The sequence below is a fragment of the Oenanthe melanoleuca genome, chromosome 11, assembly GCF_029582105.1.
Source record: "Oenanthe melanoleuca isolate GR-GAL-2019-014 chromosome 11, OMel1.0, whole genome shotgun sequence".
Lineage (NCBI taxonomy): Eukaryota > Metazoa > Chordata > Aves > Passeriformes > Muscicapidae > Oenanthe > Oenanthe melanoleuca.
This window is the reverse complement of record NC_079345.1, coordinates 7,533,529-7,550,270: the sequence shown is the minus strand read 5'-3', so window position 1 is coordinate 7,550,270 and position 16,742 is coordinate 7,533,529. Positions and strand designations below refer to the sequence as shown.

Here is a 16,742-nt window from a genome sequence, read left to right as displayed (position 1 = left end):
TGAACCAAAACAAGATGGAAAGAGACCAGTTTGCTTGGCAGTGTGCAGAGCCCAGAAGTGTGATGTGTGGGAGAGAAGAGGGAATTGCAGGTGTCAGTTCTACAGTGTAGCCAGTCAGTTCCCATGGCCTGAAATGATGTTCTGAGTTCATGTCTCTTCTCTGAGATGTCTCATGGAGACAGCCAGATGTATTTCTGATCAGGCATCACAGATAGAAGGACACTTGGGAGAATTTTTTTGGTAAGATTTAGCACGAGGTGTATGGAACTTTCTCAGTTTGCTGAAGGCAGCTCTGTGCAGTGCTGATGGTAGTTAACCAGTATGTCTTTTTACTGGGAATAGCAATAAATAATAGTTTATTTTTTAACATGTCTGGTTTTCCTGTGTGAGAAAGTAGCACAGTCACAGTTGTGCCATTCACAAGTGGTGTCTCCATTCATGAGTGGCGTCTTTTATGTTGTGGATGCTGTGTATCAGGCAAGGATACATTTTCTTAGTTAAAATATTCCTCTGGAAAAGTTGTCATACCAACTGGCTTTAAATAGCAGAACATCAGGATGCTTCTTTCTGTTTGTCTTTCCTTCCTTGCAGTCTGTCATCTCTTGTGTAGTAAAAGGCGTGAGTAGATCTGCCTCAAGCCACTGTAGTTGGAATATTGGGCCAGGTGAATGTAACTCAAATGGTTGGGCTTTGGCTTTAAAGGACTGAAATTGTCATTTTGTGCTTGCAATCTGAAAGATTTAAAATGAGACATTTGAGGTTAATTGGTGGCACAGAGATAAACACCAGTGGTCAACTTCATCTGAAGCAATGTTGATATTCTCTTGCCAAGTTACAGCTCGGTTTTGGACTGCAGGTATGGTCAGATTTGATCATCAAGTGATGGGCTTCACGTGCTGTTGTCCTTTCTTGCAGGTGCTATTGAAAAGCAGAAGCTGGTGTATATCTTGAACAGAGATGCTGCTGCTCGACTCACCATTTCCTCCCCACTGGAAGCCCACAAGGCCAATACCTTGGTCTACCATGTGGTGGGAGTCGATGTGGGGTTTGAAAACCCTATGTTTGCTTGTCTGGAAATGGATTATGAGGTGAGAAGAGCTTCATCTCCCTTTGCTGTCTTTTGACCTTTGTTCCTAATCTGTTCTTCATCTGTCATTGGGGAGCATGGGATGCTTCTGCTGTCTGAGACAGTTTTCATTTTTCACAAGCTTTTTCTTCAGCCAGAATGGACAAGTCTCTTCCTTCCTGGTGATTCTTTCTGCTTTTCAACTGAAAATGTGCCTGTTTTCTTGGTCTGAACTTCTCTTGTGCAGCTTCCAGCAAGTTTTTTGACTTCCATTCTGTTGTTACTCAAAACTGTTTGCCTATGCATCAGCTTTGCTCCTTTTAATAATTTTCTTCAGACACCTCCATGTGTTCTGTTTTAGGAAGCAGACAATGATCCAACAGGTGAAGCTGCAGCTAACACACAGCAGACATTGACATTTTACGAATTGGACTTGGGTTTGAACCACGTTGTCAGGAAATACAGTGAGCCCCTGGAAGAGCATGGCAACTTCCTCATAACAGGTACTACCCACAGAGTTGTTTTTGCATGGGTCTGCTTGGTTCCCATTCCCCAGGAAAACAGTCAATACTCTTTATATCTTAAGAGTTGTTTCAATTGTAGTCTGAGCCATTAGTATAAATCAATTAAATTGGCCTTGTAGTCAGGCAATGAGGGATTGTTCACACATGGAAATATACAAGTGTTCATAGAAGCAGCTGCCGTTTGAGAGTGCTCCTGAAGTTAGCTGGTAGCAATGCAAAAAGACTTAGCTTTTGTGAATGTGTAGGTGCTGTTGTATTCTCTTGAATGGGATTCCATCAGCTAAAGGCAATAGATGAATCCATGGACTAGAAGCTCACTTTGAGGGGTTGGATGCATGGCCAATATAATGCCTTCAACCAGGGAAACTGCTACAGGTTCCTCTGCAAGCAGAAGATGCTGAGCTAGGAGAGCATCTTTGTATGCTTGCCCTGTTGCATCTCCTCTAGGCAGCTGTCAGGCAGACACCAAATATTGTGCTGAATCTGTTTGGTATCTTTTGTTACATTGAGATCACAAAATACGGTTTTAGAAATGCTTCTATTAACTAAAGGTGTTAATCCACCTGATGGATTTTTCTACAAGCAAACATGCCAGAAACCCAAGGATTGTGTTTAACTGACAAGTTGCTAGTGTGGTATTTTGGGCATGTCATGGTTTTCTAGACAAGAATAAGCCAGGAACGGTAAAACTGCAACCTTCCAGGTCCCCTGGTTCCATCTGCCCTGTTCTCATGGTGGCACAGGCAGCTGTACTCAGTCTTTTGTCTTTCTATTAAGAGTAGATTTGTACATGCAGGGGGATGGAGAATACTGGAAACCACATTGCTTTAAAGAAAACCAAATGTTCTGCAGGCAGCAATTCAGATCTGTGGTAAAGGTTTTTTTCCTAATATTTATCTTTCAGTTCCTGGTGGTTCTGATGGCCCCAGCGGGGTGCTGATCTGTTCTGAAAACTACATTACTTACAAAAACTTTGGTGACCAGCCTGATATCAGATGCCCAATTCCCAGGAGACGGGTGAGAATTTTTTAAGATTATGAATGCTTGAAATTTGCCTTTCAAGGTTAAGGGCATCAGAAAGGTTTTAAAGTAAGAAAAAAGGAGTAAAAAACATGTTGGCTTATCTGCCTCACTGGCTGTGTGTTTTCTGTGAGGGGGGACAGAGGTGGGCATAGCCTGAAGTGATGAGTGTGGTTCATGTCTCTTCTCTGAGATTTATACTGGAGATATTCCAAAGACTCTGATCAGGCAGCACTGTGAGTGCAAGACAGAATTACTTGAGATGCTGAATGGTGATGATTGTAGATGCAGGTGAATTCAACAGCTGCTCTGTTGCATCTAAGGCTTCCTCTCCCTTTAGTACTGGCAGTGCTTTGAACACCTGTCGAGGTGCTCAAAATCAACTGTGTGTGGGTTACAGCCCTTTCCTGTGTTTTTGGCTTTGATATATGAGCGTTGCCTGGAGAGGAGAGTAAAACAGTTGAGGGATGATGGTTAGGCACAGTATCCCACAACTGTATTTCCTTCTGGGGCAGAGATGTCAAGGGTGACTACGGGTGTAACAAAGGAATGTGCTTTGTGTTAGAAACCTCCTTACGTACTGTGAGCTCTTGAGGCACTTGTGAAATGGGAATACTTCAGTCAGTGAAATCATCTCTGTGCTTGTCAGGTAATTACACCAATGACCTCCACTGTCTTTCCTGACAGAATGACTTGGATGACCCAGAGAGGGGTATGATTTTTGTCTGCTCTGCTACACATAAGACCAAGTCCATGTTCTTCTTCCTGGCCCAGACAGAGCAAGGAGATATCTTCAAAATTACTTTGGAGACTGATGAAGACATGGTAAGCATCACATGAATGCAGAAGCATTAATTGAGAGGAGTCAATTACTTAGTTAGTCAATTACTTTCTCTAAGGTAATACATATTTACTGTTGTGGGTTTAGCTGTATGCTTTATATGATTTGTAATACAGTTAACACTGGTCACAACTGTGGGTATTGCACATAAAAGAGACATGGTGCAAGGTTTGCTAAATCCTGTGAGGATTAAGCTGCAGTCACTTGAGCACACTTAAAATGTTCCAGAGGTGGTCTTTTCTTTAAAAGATGTAAACTGTGGTCCATGAACCTCCTGGATAGTATTTCAGTAATTTATTTTGTGGAACTTAGCTTCCCTGGATTTCAGCAAGTACCCTCTAGTCTCTTAATTGAGTACTTACCTGCTGCAATCAATACTTTTGCAGACTGAGGTAGTTAGCTTGGTACAACTGCTCTGTGAGTTGAAATAACAGGCTTGCAGTGGCTTGCTGCTGCTTGTTTTAGTATTGCACTCTGAATACACTCTGCAGTGTGATTAGTTGGTTTTTTTGAGTAAATGTTGAATGTTAGTTTTTCCATCTAAGCATGTCATATTTGGTACAGGGGATGATTGTGTAGCAGGCACTAAGCCTGACAGAGTTCAGGGAACGTTTGGACAATTATCTCAGACACGTGTGATTTTTTGGGTTCCTCTGTGCAGAGCCAGGAGTTGGGCCTGCTAATTCTTATTGGTCCCTTCCAGCTCAATACTCCGTGATTCTATGATGTTCAAGTACCTGAAGACTGTTCTTGGATATTTCACAGCTGTTATGACCATATCAAATTTAGAATTGCTCAGGACAGTTATTTTTCTAATGCTGGAGAATGGCTGATGTTCAGTGAAGCAAATTTCTTTTCTCTTAGGCAGCTTGCTGTTTTTACAGCTTTTGTTTTCCAAACTGACTCAGTGTTACAAAAGGCAGAAAGTCTTGGAATAAAACCAGCAGCCTGGGTTGTGTGTTCAAATAGTCTGTTGGATTTTGTGGTTTATAACCTGGTGCCCCAAACTACTGATGTGTTAAGCCTGCCTGCTCATGTTTCATTTCTTTGGAGAAGATAGCTGGGCAGATGTTTTTATCACACCCATGGAGCTCCAGTACTTTACCCTCACAGTCACATCTTCATCTGCTTTCAGGTAACAGAGATTCGACTGAAGTACTTTGACACTGTTCCTGTTGCTGCTGCCATGTGTGTGCTGAAAACAGGGTTTCTCTTTGTGGCATCTGAATTTGGAAACCAGTGAGTAAATCATTTTACGTCATTGTTTTTCCCCTGGAACAGACTGGTTCTGTTCAGGCCTGCAGACTGACCCTTGAACTTACTGTGCATACTGTACAGCACCTCTGATTTAATGTGTAAATTAATGCTTTGTTCCGAGGGCTTGAGCAGAACAGTTGGATTAGACTATGAATGGGGGAATTTTCTTGTTATTTGAACTCAGATGATGAAATGCAGAGAACAAAAGGTTACTTGCTGTTGCAGCAGGTTTTGGAAAAACTGAGCACTTGCTGTTTGTGTGGGGTTCATCACATATCTAGATTAATTATCTTTTCAATTAGTTTGATAGTTTTGAATTGCTGTATGTATGGCCCACTCAGAAGTAAATAGGGTTTCTTACCAGTAGCTGTGTTCCATTCTTTCCTAGGTGTATACTTGAGGGCTTTCTTTTAATTCAGGTTTGGGCTTCTAAGTACTCTAAAGGATCATGCACACCTTTGAAGATTAGCTGAACTGTGTCTGAGGGGGGATTCACAGGAATGGAGATTTTCCTGGCTGTGTCTGCAGTCAGCCACCTGAGGGAGCCCCAGCCAGTTTGCTGGACAGAATCTGAAGTGAGGAAGCCATATTCAGGCTTTATTAAAAACAGGAAGTAACTCAGTCTATCTTTCTGTGGGGATTTTGAGGTTTTTTTTTTCTTTTCTGACGTTTTATTTTTGTAGCATTTAGGCTCATAAAATGGAATAGGGAATGTGGTTAAAGATAGTGTGGTTAAAGAGGTGAGAGTATTCCAATAAAATAGATAACTGTGGAGTTGAAGTCTTAGCCACTGGCCTTGCTTTTGGCCTCAGCTGTCAGTTGGTGCTTTGGCTTTAACACAAGAATATCTAAAAGACTCAAGGGTAAACGAATGACTGGAACTCTGGGTTACCTTGCCAGTGACAGCTGCAAATATGAAGGGCTGAAGCTGGGAGGTTGCGGGGCGTGGTTCTTGTTCATGGGTTTTGGGGTTTTTTTTCTTTGTAGGCCTCTGATTCTTTTAAAATATTTTGTCACCCAGAAGACACAGAATCCTTAACGCCAAATATCAGTAACTGTATAATGTAGGGTTGGATTTCTTTCTTCCCCACTACCTGAATATCTGGTTAACCCTTACTTAAAGTTAAAGAGGGCTACATGAGCCTTGCTCTGAGCATGCTGACATTCTTCTTTCTGTCTCAAGTTACCTGTACCAGATAGCTCACCTTGGGGATGATGATGAAGAGCCAGAGTTTTCCTCTGCCATGCCTCTTGAGGAAGGAGATACATTCTTTTTTCAGCCACGACCTCTGAAGAACCTGGTGCTGGTGGATGAGTTGGACAGTTTGTCTCCTATTCTGTGTTGTCAGGTATGTTGTCATCAGCAAGTTCCTGTTTACCACATGTGTAAGTGGAGTCATCAGCTGTGTTATTCCAGGTTTCCAGAAATACTGCTCCAAGTAAAGACTGGTGGAAAGGCAGTTTTGCAGAATTCTCAGACAGCTGCCTGAGATTCGTATCTGGCCTAGTAGCTTTTGATTCTTGTGGCAGTAAATACACATCTAAACACATGGTGTCAACCAGTGATCCTGTGATGCTTCTCTGTTGACCATCAGACCAGTTCTTTGCAAAGAGTTTGAGTAAAACTTAACATTCTTTGAGGGCAGCAAGTAGAATACCCCATGGTGTCTCCACAGCTTTTGATGTTTAAAAAGCATTCTTAAAGCAGTGGTGTGATATCTAATACAGCTTCTCATTCCATGGATGTTGTCTTGACACTTTTTCTCCGCACAGATAGCAGATTTGGCCAATGAAGACACACCTCAGTTGTATGTGGCTTGTGGTCGGGGGCCCAGGTCATCCCTGAGGGTTTTAAGACATGGACTTGAGGTAAGACATCCACCACTTAACTAGAACAACCTGAGAGATGAGTGCAGTGTGAGGAAATGCTTGAAATAAAGGTGCTGAAATGAGGGGATTTTCCTTTTGCTGTGGTCTGAGAGCTACTTTCCCTTGCTTCTTGAGAAGTAGAAGGGTTGTTTATTCTTGCAGTCTCAAAGGCTTTTTGTTTACTTGACTTCAACAAAACCTGCATTTTATCTCTTCAATACTTGAGTGCATTGAGCTGGAACATTCCTGGTGTCTGCCAGCTGCTGCTGATCTCTGTTGGGGGTGGATGACCTTGTTTTAAAGCTGATCATCCAGAGCAATAATGTTGCCGTATCATTGCTGACCATATTTTGCCCTGTAGCACATCTGGCATGGGCTGAGAGCATCAGATTTGGGAATTGTTAGCTTTTCTGCCCAGTTGTGGGAAAGCTTAAAAACTGCTGGTGGTTTGATTGCTTACTCTAGTAAATCTAAACATCTGTTTGCAAAAGAACCTTCTTCCTGTTTACCCTTAGGTATCCGAAATGGCCGTTTCAGAGCTGCCTGGTAACCCCAATGCTGTATGGACTGTGAGGAGACATGTTGAAGGTATGCAGTATTTTCCTTAAGCACAGGGTCATAATGTTTTTGTGTGTGTTTTGTTTGTTGTGGTTTTCTGTTTTTCTGTCCAATGAAATAGGAATGGTGCTGTGTGATGCCTGTTTGCCCTCCCCAGAAATTGTGATTTGAGTCAGCAGCCACCTGCTTGTCTTTAGAAGCCACCCACCCTCTGGTCCCCTCGTATTGTCACATTTCCTTTTGACAAAGACCAGCTGCCTGCAGCTGCATCCATCACCCAGTATGCTGTGTCAGCTGTACCTTTGCAGCCTGAAGCTGCTAAACGTCTCATGCGTTTCCACTTCCCATAAGTTTTTGCCCATAAGTTCTTGCTCAAACATCAGGAGGCAGCAGCTATATTCTTGTTGTTGGAGCATACTCACTATTCTTCATGTGTGTGTTGACAACTGCAGTAATCAGCTCTTTGTGAGAGAGTAGGACACAAATTATGGAACAAAGATGATAAATCGGCAACAGTGTCTGTATTTTATTACTTCCTTCTGTGCATATCTGTGAAAAAAACACTCTGGGTTAGGACATGCTCTCTGTTCAGAAGCCAGCAATGTGTAGAAGGTTGGTGATTCTGGGAAGATTAAGATTTCAGGTTTGCAGAATATACTGGATTGGGATTTGGTTGATAATTGGGTTTTTGTAAAATTATATGATCTGTAATAGTAGTGTTGTTAATGTATAAGAGGAAATGTAGTCCTTTCTCCTGATGGTGAGAGCAGAATTGCACAGAAACACTTAAAAGGTTTGTAGGGAATCTGTTCTGGATACTGACAGTCTCAGGGATTATTTCCCAAGCAGTGCTTTGTGTAACTCACAAAAATACTTCCCTAGGTTTATGCAGGGGATCTAGAAAGGCCAGATTGTTGCAATAGAGGCCTCAGCCTGCTATGGTGACATGATTGTTTTTATTTAAGCAGAGTAGTGTGTCTTCCAGGGAACCTGTAGCCCTTTGGGAATTTATCCCTGCAGTGGGATTTACCTTGCCATGCAAGACCTGCCATGAATTCCTTTGCTCATGTCCTGAGACTCATGTACTGCCTAAGCAATAGGGGAGGAACTTTGAGCATAAAGTGCCTTCATGTCCCTCTGAAATAAAAGGGTCAAAAGGAAAATATTTCCACAGTTCGTATAAAAAAATACATGATTTTCTGAAAAGAAGCATTCCAGTTGTTTAGAAACTTTTTCTCCAGCATTCTGTTAAAGAACTTGATACTATTTTCTTCCTCTGAGGACTGGAGACTTCTGACATTACCTTACAGTTTTAAAATCTTTTCTCTTGGAGTTCCAGAAGAAGACTTTGACTTTTGAGGAGGTGAAGGACCATTGATGATCTGCAGGAGGCGGGCCAGTCTCATTGCCTCTTCTTTCCACCTTTCAAATTCCCCAGGTTCCAGCATGATCATCTCCATCATTTCAGAAAGGCTGCAATCTGTAGCTGTTAAGCTGTGCTACTCACTGAATACAGTTTATAGTTCTGTGAAACTGGTCCCCACATTCCAGCTCTTGGAATTCAGAAGTTAATTTAGTGGGTTTTAATCAAAAAGAGTTCAGAACCTTTTCAGACATGTATCTAAGCTCTTTTAAATGCCCTTGAGGGCTCCATTGGCAGTGTGGGATTGCCCAGCTCTGCCTCAGTGTTGCAGTGTTTGTGTGCTGCAAGGCCTCTGTAAGAAACACCCAGGTCTGCAGTCTTCAAAGCAAATACTAACCTTGGCTGGTACGTGGTGATACTCGCTACCAATACCAAGCCTTTTTTTTTCTTCCACAGGTGGCTGGTGGTGGAGGTGCTGATCACCACAGGTGTGTACCTACTGCTAGGGGCTACTGTACAGTACCACAGGTTAACCACACAATCCCAACACCATGGGGCTACATTTATGCTAAGCACTTCAATAAAATAAATTCTAGAAACTGGTGTGCAGTTGAAGATTGTTGCCTTTGCAATTCAATAACTGAGGAGTAGAAAGCAGGTCCCAGTCAGTCTTGCAGTCCTTGGGAAGCAAAACAATCTACTGTGTCTCTGTGGGACAGTCAGTTCTTGCTAAAATTGGATGTGTGTGTTTTAGGGGTATTTTCAGCTCTCTTGCAGACCAAGGTTAGGCTCCCAGCTGCTTTGTACAGACCTCCAAGAGAAAAAGATCAAGTGTGGTTGGAATATTTGTAGGTGTTGCTGGCATGGGAATGTCTTGTGGGTATGGGATTCATCTGCCTGCGAGACAGTAGTGGGTAGGATTTTCACCAAACTATTCCAGCTGAATATCTGTGGGTGTAGGTGTGTGCTCTGCTGTGTTGACAGATGGGAGCTGGGGGCTAAGAGACATCATTCCCTCCCTACCTGGCACTCTTGCTGGAGGAGCAGTGTGCAGTGAGTCAGCACTGCGGAGTCACTACGCAGTAGTAAACAGAAGCCCAGGAAAATGTGCTGTCATCCCCTCAGTCTGTTAACTGAGAGTGATCCTGAGCTCTGCCACTGCTCCCCAGTTTGCTCACCAAACTCCTCTGAGCTCGTGGTGACTGCATTTGTATCAGTGCAAATTCAGATGCCACAGAGCATGAGAAAACTGTCAGGACTGGACTGGCATATAAGAATGGAATTCTTATGGAGTAACTCAAGCTGAATCCATGACTAATAATAAAAAGCACAGTAGTGTAGAGTTCATGGACTGAAATACCATGTTTTCATAACTGGTTGTGATGTGTGCATGAAGCTGCAGAAAACTTGTAATGCATGTGCAGGAGAACGAGGCCAGCTGTGGCTCTTCAGAGACATTAAAATGTCTCTGTTACTCACTGAAAGGAGCTGACTAGTGCAATTAGAGCAGTAATAAGCATCTCTGAAGTCTTGTGTCTGCATACAAAATGATGTCTATATGTTCAAAACTCTGGGGAGCCTGATGTTTTGCTTGGGATTGTGCAGAATTAAGTAGATATCTTTTCATATTTAAATCTGTAGATCTTTTTTTTTTTTTCCAACTGAGAACACTTCTCAGTGTGCCCTAGGGATTTAGTCCTCTTATTTTCAACTAGGCTACTATATTTTCTAAACCAAAATTGTATTGTTCGAACTTAGATGAATATGTCTTATTCACTGACTTAATTTTGGTAAATCAAACCCTTTATTTCAAAAGCTCCAGCAGAGAGTCATTAAGCAAAACAGACTTCAAGCAGAAATGCACTTGTCACCATTATTGACGCAGACTTAAAGGCATGCTCTAATATAAATGTAAGCCAATGGAAAGAAAGAGCTAAAAAGTATTAAGAGTTAGGAATGAGTTTTCCTTTAGAGTAGGACTAAGGGAATCTGTTTTGTTTTCAGATGGGAGTTCTTTGTCCTGTTCCAAATCACATGCTTAAACCTCCAGCTGGGACACAGTGGTTTATCATGAGAATTGACAGCCCCCAGGGAGGAAGGCAGCAGCTCTGAAGTAATTTGGAAAGCAACAGTGGTCTTTGAAATGGAATTCTTAGAACATCCTGTCTATGGGATATTTATGAATCAAATGCTTAGCCTGTGAGCTGCTGGAAACTCCATCATCGAGGAATTCTTGTAGACTTCTGGTGTTGAAAAACTTGTGCAAGTTTGTAGGAGAAGCTGCTGTTCAGTGCAGAAAATAAGCGGTGTGTAAATGTGTCTTGCTGAACTCTTATCACCTACTGTTAATGTTGGAGGAATTCTGCTGTTTAGCCAAGTGTTCAAATAGTTGGGTAGATGGGTTTCTCTTCGCAGATTCAGTTCTTGCTTTCTCATTCCCCCAAACAGACTGGTTCCTGTTTGCAGGGTTTTGGATCTGTTGGAATTTATAGGCTGTGACCAGTTAATAGAGTAGTAACGGAGTTCATGCCACAGACTTCTGTTGCAATTGCTTTAGTTCCACAGAACTCTTCAGTTTGATCAGAGCTGTGGTCTGTATACCAGATGTTGCAGAGAAGAACGATGGGGTTTTAGATTTTTTTACTTGCATATTTTCAACTGTATGTAAGAACTTTTTGTTATAAACGTGACACAGCAGGTTTGGCAATGCTTCCATCTAAAAAGGGTGGATAAGAAAAGGATTATTAGTTCTTGAAGCATTTGTTTTGGTTAACACAGCTCGGGTTCTTTAAGCTACTGCATCATATTTTGTGGCGTCCTGTTTCAATCCCAGTGAGACTCCTCTATTTTCTTTTTCTATTAAAGTTATTAGCCACTTCTCCATGTCCTCTATATTTAAAATTATGGAGAATCTCCTTTCAAGGGCAGAAACTGACAGCTCTCTTACATCCTCAACTCCACTAGATACGCTGTGGTGCCCAAGTCCAAGCTTTGGGTTGAATTGGGTTAAAATGAGGAATTTTCTTCTTAAGAAATAGCAGTTGCATGACAACAGCAGCAGAAGTGGAGTTGCTTCTCTGAGGCAATCTTATTTCTCTTCCAAGGCTCGTGGCTCCATTTCCCGGTAGACTTCATTGTTTCTGTTGCTTTTGTTATTCTGTTTTAATGAGATTGTCCTCTTCCCCTCTTAAGACTATTGCTTTCTGCAGAGTGAAAGCAGACAGCAATAAACTGGGGCATTTGCTTTACCCAGTCCTACTACCCTCATTTCCCACAAAGTTTCCCTTTTTCCAAATGAGCTCTTAAGATTATTTTGATTAGCATAGCTCCTCCATGTCCAAGCTACAGGAGTCTCCCACGCTGTCCGCTTTGGGAGAAGCTAGTACTGGAGATAATAGAGCAAACATTGACCTTTACTTCTATTGGGATAAATGGCAGTATTGCAACTATCTTAAAAATGTAATTGTTTCTTATCCCAGGGGACTCTCACAGAGTGAATGAAAGCCATTTGAGCTTCTGGAGGAGGGTAGAGCAGGTTTAACCCTGAATTCTGCTGTGATGCGCCCTAATTGTTCTCTGCAGCCTTTTATTGTGTAGCTTCTAGATAGACATTGCAGTCCTGCAACCTCTTGTGTGGAACGTCTGTGGTGTGGTTTCTGCAGATAGATGCCTTACGTTCAAATTTTTGGAGTAGAGTATTTTGTTTGACTCTGCTGGGTGTTAAATCTGGATTCAGCTCCTTGAGTGAGGGGGAATAACTGTCTTAAAGGCTTCAAGAACTTGAGCATTCTTTGAAAAAAATATACAAGAATCCTGCTTGCCAGAGTCCAGAGTATTGTGAATTGACTGGATCTGGATCGTGGTTTGATCCCTGGCTCCATCGTGCATTGTTTGGAGTCCGGCAGTGGCTGGCTTTTGGACAGCGTGTCCTAGAGCGAACTTGTGCAATACTGTCAGCAGCTGTAATTATCACAGGAATTCTGCTGAGGAATAACTGCTAGACATTTGTCAGACTGCTGATTGTGTTGGGAAGCCTTGCATTTATTAAATCAGCACTCTTTTTCTTCCCCCGTCTCCCTTGACCAGATGAATTTGATGCCTACATTATTGTGTCCTTCGTAAATGCCACGCTGGTCCTATCTATCGGAGAAACTGTAGAAGAAGTGACTGACTCTGGATTCCTGGGTACTACACCCACCTTGTCCTGCTCTCTTCTTGGTGATGATGCTTTGGTACAGGTAATGGAAAGCTGCTTCTGACATGTCCGTCACTCTCAGCTTGCTGCACATACGTGATTTCTGCAGTTAGTGCAACGCATGTCCAAAGATGCAGATTAGCAGAGAATAATGCTGATTCAGCCTTTCCCTTTTTATATCTTGTGAAGTGAAACTGGACCAATTCAAAATGGTCCTAATCTTCTTCAGTAGTTCCATGCTGTGGTTGAAAGGTTCAATTCTCCCAGCTGGCAAGTATCTTCATGCTGGTTCAGACTGGTGCATAGCTGATGGATCCCTGGTTGCCAGGAGCAGTTCTTGCCTTTGGCTTCTGCTGAGTCAGAACCACCAGTAAAAGGAGAGTTGTGAAGAAATGATAAACACAAAATTGATGTGACTTTTTTTTTTTTCTTCAGGTTTATCCAGATGGGATCCGGCACATCCGAGCAGATAAGAGAGTAAATGAATGGAAGACACCAGGGAAGAAAACCATTGTAAAATGTGCTGTGAACCAAAGACAAGTAGTGATAGCACTGACTGGAGGAGAGCTGGTTTACTTTGAGATGGACCCGGTACGTGTGTTAATGTTGTGAATAAGTTTGGAAGAGTGAGATACAGATTATGCCACGGATTGATCCTTGATCAGACCTGTAGAAGAGGATTCAGTAGTAGAGCATTCTTCTAGAGTGGATAGATCAAAGCCCTGCATATCTAGTCTGTGTATGAGATAATTTAATGGCTAATTAAAGTCTCTGAAGCTCATAACTGAAGCCGAAAATTGTGTATTTGTACTCTTGCTCTTCTGGTTCTTTCAACTGTAGCTGAAATAAATTGTTTAAAAATTGTGATATTGTTTATATAACAAATCCAAAGCATTGTTTAAAAACAAAGTATCTAATTAGAAAGTCATATGTTTTTCTTCCTCAGTCAGGACAGCTGAATGAGTACACAGAGAGAAAGGAGATGTCGGCCGACGTCGTTTGCATGAGCTTGGCCAACGTTCCCCCTGGGGAGCAGCGTTCCCGGTTCCTTGCTGTTGGACTGGTGGACAACACTGTCAGAATTATTTCACTTGACCCTTCAGTAAGTAGCTGCACTGTTTTTGCCCTTTTATTAGTTTGAAATGTTCAGGAGGATCCTCCAGAAGTGGACTGTATCCATCCAAACTGTCTTTCTGTATTCAGGTGGGTGAGAAGGAATGGATAGCTTGCATGGTTTTTCTCTGCTGGTTGGGAGGAAACATAGCCCTTGATCCTTCCCTGTAACAGATAGCCTGGTTTTAGTGAGAATCAGTTATGCCTCTGGAGGTTAAGCTGATGAGTCATAAAATTTTCTAATATTGTTTTGTTTTGGATTGTTTTTTTTATTGGACTTCCCCCTCTCATCTCCCTGTTTGTACCTGTGCTAAAAGCAGACTCATTCTGGAAGCAAGTTGGCAGCAAACCAACTTAACCATTCATCTACCTGCAACAGACGAAGTGTTCAAAGCTGGTTGCAGTAACCTAAATTTTGCTCGGGTCACTCCATGCTAAATAGCAGCAAATGGTGCTAGAACAATTTGGAAGGATCCAATTTATCTTCTCTAAAGCCTAGGCTGCTACCACTCCTACTTGCCAGAATGTGTAGAACCAGCATCTGTTGTGATTTTTTTCTTATTTTCAGTGCTGAACACTTCTTTCTGGAGATCTAAAAGGGCATCTTTAAGTTCCTTAGTTGGAACTTGAATCCTGTCTTGCCAAGCTTTGCTGACTGGCATCATCCCTATGTCCTGTTTCCACCAGGATTGTTTACAGCCCCTGAGCCTGCAGGCACTGCCCGCACAGCCCGAGTCGCTGTGCATTGTGGAGATGGGTGGCACAGAGAAGCAGGACGAGCTGGGAGAGAGGGGCTCCATTGGCTTTCTGTACCTGAACATTGGACTGCAGGTGAGGGGTTCCTGCCTGGTTCTGACAGGGATGTCTTGAAGAGCTTTTGCTTGAGAGGTGGATTGTTAAAATAGCTCTGTCGTCATGCAGTGCGACACAAAGCCTGACTTCCCTCTTTGTTACAATGTGTTTGACAACAGAGACTGTGGAATTAATTCACTGTGTGACTTTGTAGAGGTGTGAGTTTCCCCATGCTTTTTCTAATCTAACAGTGTATTATTCCAGCTTTTATGTAGGACACTCTGCTTTTCCCATTCAAGAAGGAAGACGTATATTAAGAAATATTTCTGGGTGAAATGTTGAGCAGCTTGTTAAAAACTGCCTGTAGGGCAGAGTATCAAACTAGTAACTGCCTACAGGCAGAGGCTCTGTTCTAATAGCTTTGCTGTTACACAGCTTTTTGTTACATCCAGTACAGGTTATCTGATCTTTGACCAAAAAATGTTGTTTTGACAATTCAACATGTGGTAAAAACAATCATCACAGTTTTGGGATGTTTCCACATGCCTCAAGTTTGATGCCAGAATGCAAACCCTTTTTAAGGAACATGAGCTTTTGGGTAAATCCTTTGTACCAAGGGGGATGGGGATCTGGAATCCACCCTCAGGTTTTTATGGCTTATGTGATACACTAAAGTCTTTGGTCTGTTTTATTTTGGAGGTGGTCCTTTTCTGCCCTGTAGGACTGTGCAGGAGCTGTGCTTTCTTTACTATTAAACGTGTGGCTGTAGGGGACAGTTGTACCGACAGCTAGGAAAACAAACAGCTAATTCTTCAGAAACTGCCTCTCTCAATTGTTTTGAATTATGCATGTAGCAAGTTACTTCTTACCTTCAACCTGGATCTTTTTGTTTTGCTGCTGTTAAGAATGGTGTGCTGTTGCGAACAGTGCTGGACCCTGTCACTGGAGATCTGTCTGACACCAGGACCAGGTACCTCGGCTCCCGGCCTGTCAAACTCTTCCGTGTCCGGATGCAAGGCCAAGAGGCGGTAAGGGAGGCCAGCTCTTGCAGGGGTGCACATCCACTCCCCAGGCACTGCATCCCAGGTTCTCTTATGGGTGGGCAGGGTGGGGAAGTATCCCTGCAGCACAGCAAGACCCTCTGGGTAAGGGTGGGAAGTGGAATGACTTAAATTATGGAGCTGCCTGGCCTTATTCCCCTTACTGCTGTGTAGTGCTGCCCTGCTTTTTCTGAACTAGGATTCATCTGACCCATAGGCTGTGTTTACAGTGTGCTTGGTTCTTGGGCTTAGAGACACATCTTGCCTGCTTTAGTGCAGAGAGAGATGGAGAGAGCTCTGTGCAGAAAACTAACTCTTGAATGCTTGATGGAGTGAATGGTTGTGTCCTTGCATGTTGGGAATAGCTCAGCCAAGGGCTGGACAGCTGCCATATATGGTTCAAGGAAAATACTTGCAAGATTTGGCATAGAAGGAAGAATATGTTTCATCAGAAGTGCCATTTCCAGCCCTTCTGATGTGGCACTGGGGAAATCAGCCACCCCCTGCTTGACTCATTTTTGGATGACACCTTCAGAGTTGAGAAATATTGCTGATCAGCGTAGGGGGCTGGATCTGGGGATTTGAGCTGTACTGTAATGTTAAGGTACACTGGGTGAATCTCTTCAACTTGCTCCTGCCAGCTGTAACTTGGAGATGAGGAGCTTTGCAGCTCTAGCAGAGAATACCTGTAAAATAAACAAGTGCTTTTCTGCTTTGAAATCATCTGTGATCACTCAGGCAGAAACTAAGGTTGCACTGCAACTCATTTAGCCAAATGTATAAAGCTGAAAAGTTTGGAAGTCAGTCTGCTTCCTTTGTTTCTCATAATTTGATTTAGGCTAGTGATGATTTTCAGTAAAATTCACTTAAGAGTGCTACAGCATTGAATTGTGATGAAGCAGTAAATATTTATTTTAAAAGACCTGTTCCTGTTAGAACAAGCTATTTATAAAAATAATAAAAAAAAAATAAATATGACAGTATTGTTGATCTTGACTTTTACAGGTCATAGTTTTAGTGCACCTTAATTGGAGTATTTGTTGTCTTGACAGTGCTTTAAAGTTCATTTTCATGCCATATGCAATTTTCCAGAGAAAGCTGAAA

The 16,742-nt window shown here is 42.4% G+C and overlaps 1 protein-coding gene and 2 non-coding genes across 3 annotated transcripts in view; all 3 read left to right on the top strand.

Annotated features, from left to right (window-relative positions):
* Positions 1-16,742, top strand: part of SF3B3 (splicing factor 3b subunit 3) — a 29,102-nt gene that overhangs the window by 1,851 nt on the left and 10,509 nt on the right. The window contains exons 4-16 of the mRNA XM_056500473.1: positions 916-1,088; positions 1,428-1,569; positions 2,495-2,607; positions 3,298-3,435; positions 4,587-4,690; positions 5,892-6,057; positions 6,482-6,577; positions 7,093-7,165; positions 12,585-12,736; positions 13,129-13,284; positions 13,640-13,795; positions 14,494-14,637; positions 15,504-15,626. Of these exons, the coding sequence (XP_056356448.1) occupies positions 916-1,088; positions 1,428-1,569; positions 2,495-2,607; positions 3,298-3,435; positions 4,587-4,690; positions 5,892-6,057; positions 6,482-6,577; positions 7,093-7,165; positions 12,585-12,736; positions 13,129-13,284; positions 13,640-13,795; positions 14,494-14,637; positions 15,504-15,626 (1,736 nt within the window). The remainder of the gene's footprint in view (positions 1-915; positions 1,089-1,427; positions 1,570-2,494; positions 2,608-3,297; positions 3,436-4,586; positions 4,691-5,891; positions 6,058-6,481; positions 6,578-7,092; positions 7,166-12,584; positions 12,737-13,128; positions 13,285-13,639; positions 13,796-14,493; positions 14,638-15,503; positions 15,627-16,742) is intronic.
* On the top strand, positions 125-206 carry LOC130258061 (small nucleolar RNA SNORD111). Its single transcript, XR_008841431.1, has one exon. It is a non-coding gene; the product is annotated as a small nucleolar RNA SNORD111 (small nucleolar RNA).
* On the top strand, positions 2,763-2,842 carry LOC130258060 (small nucleolar RNA SNORD111). Its single transcript, XR_008841430.1, has one exon. It is a non-coding gene; the product is annotated as a small nucleolar RNA SNORD111 (small nucleolar RNA).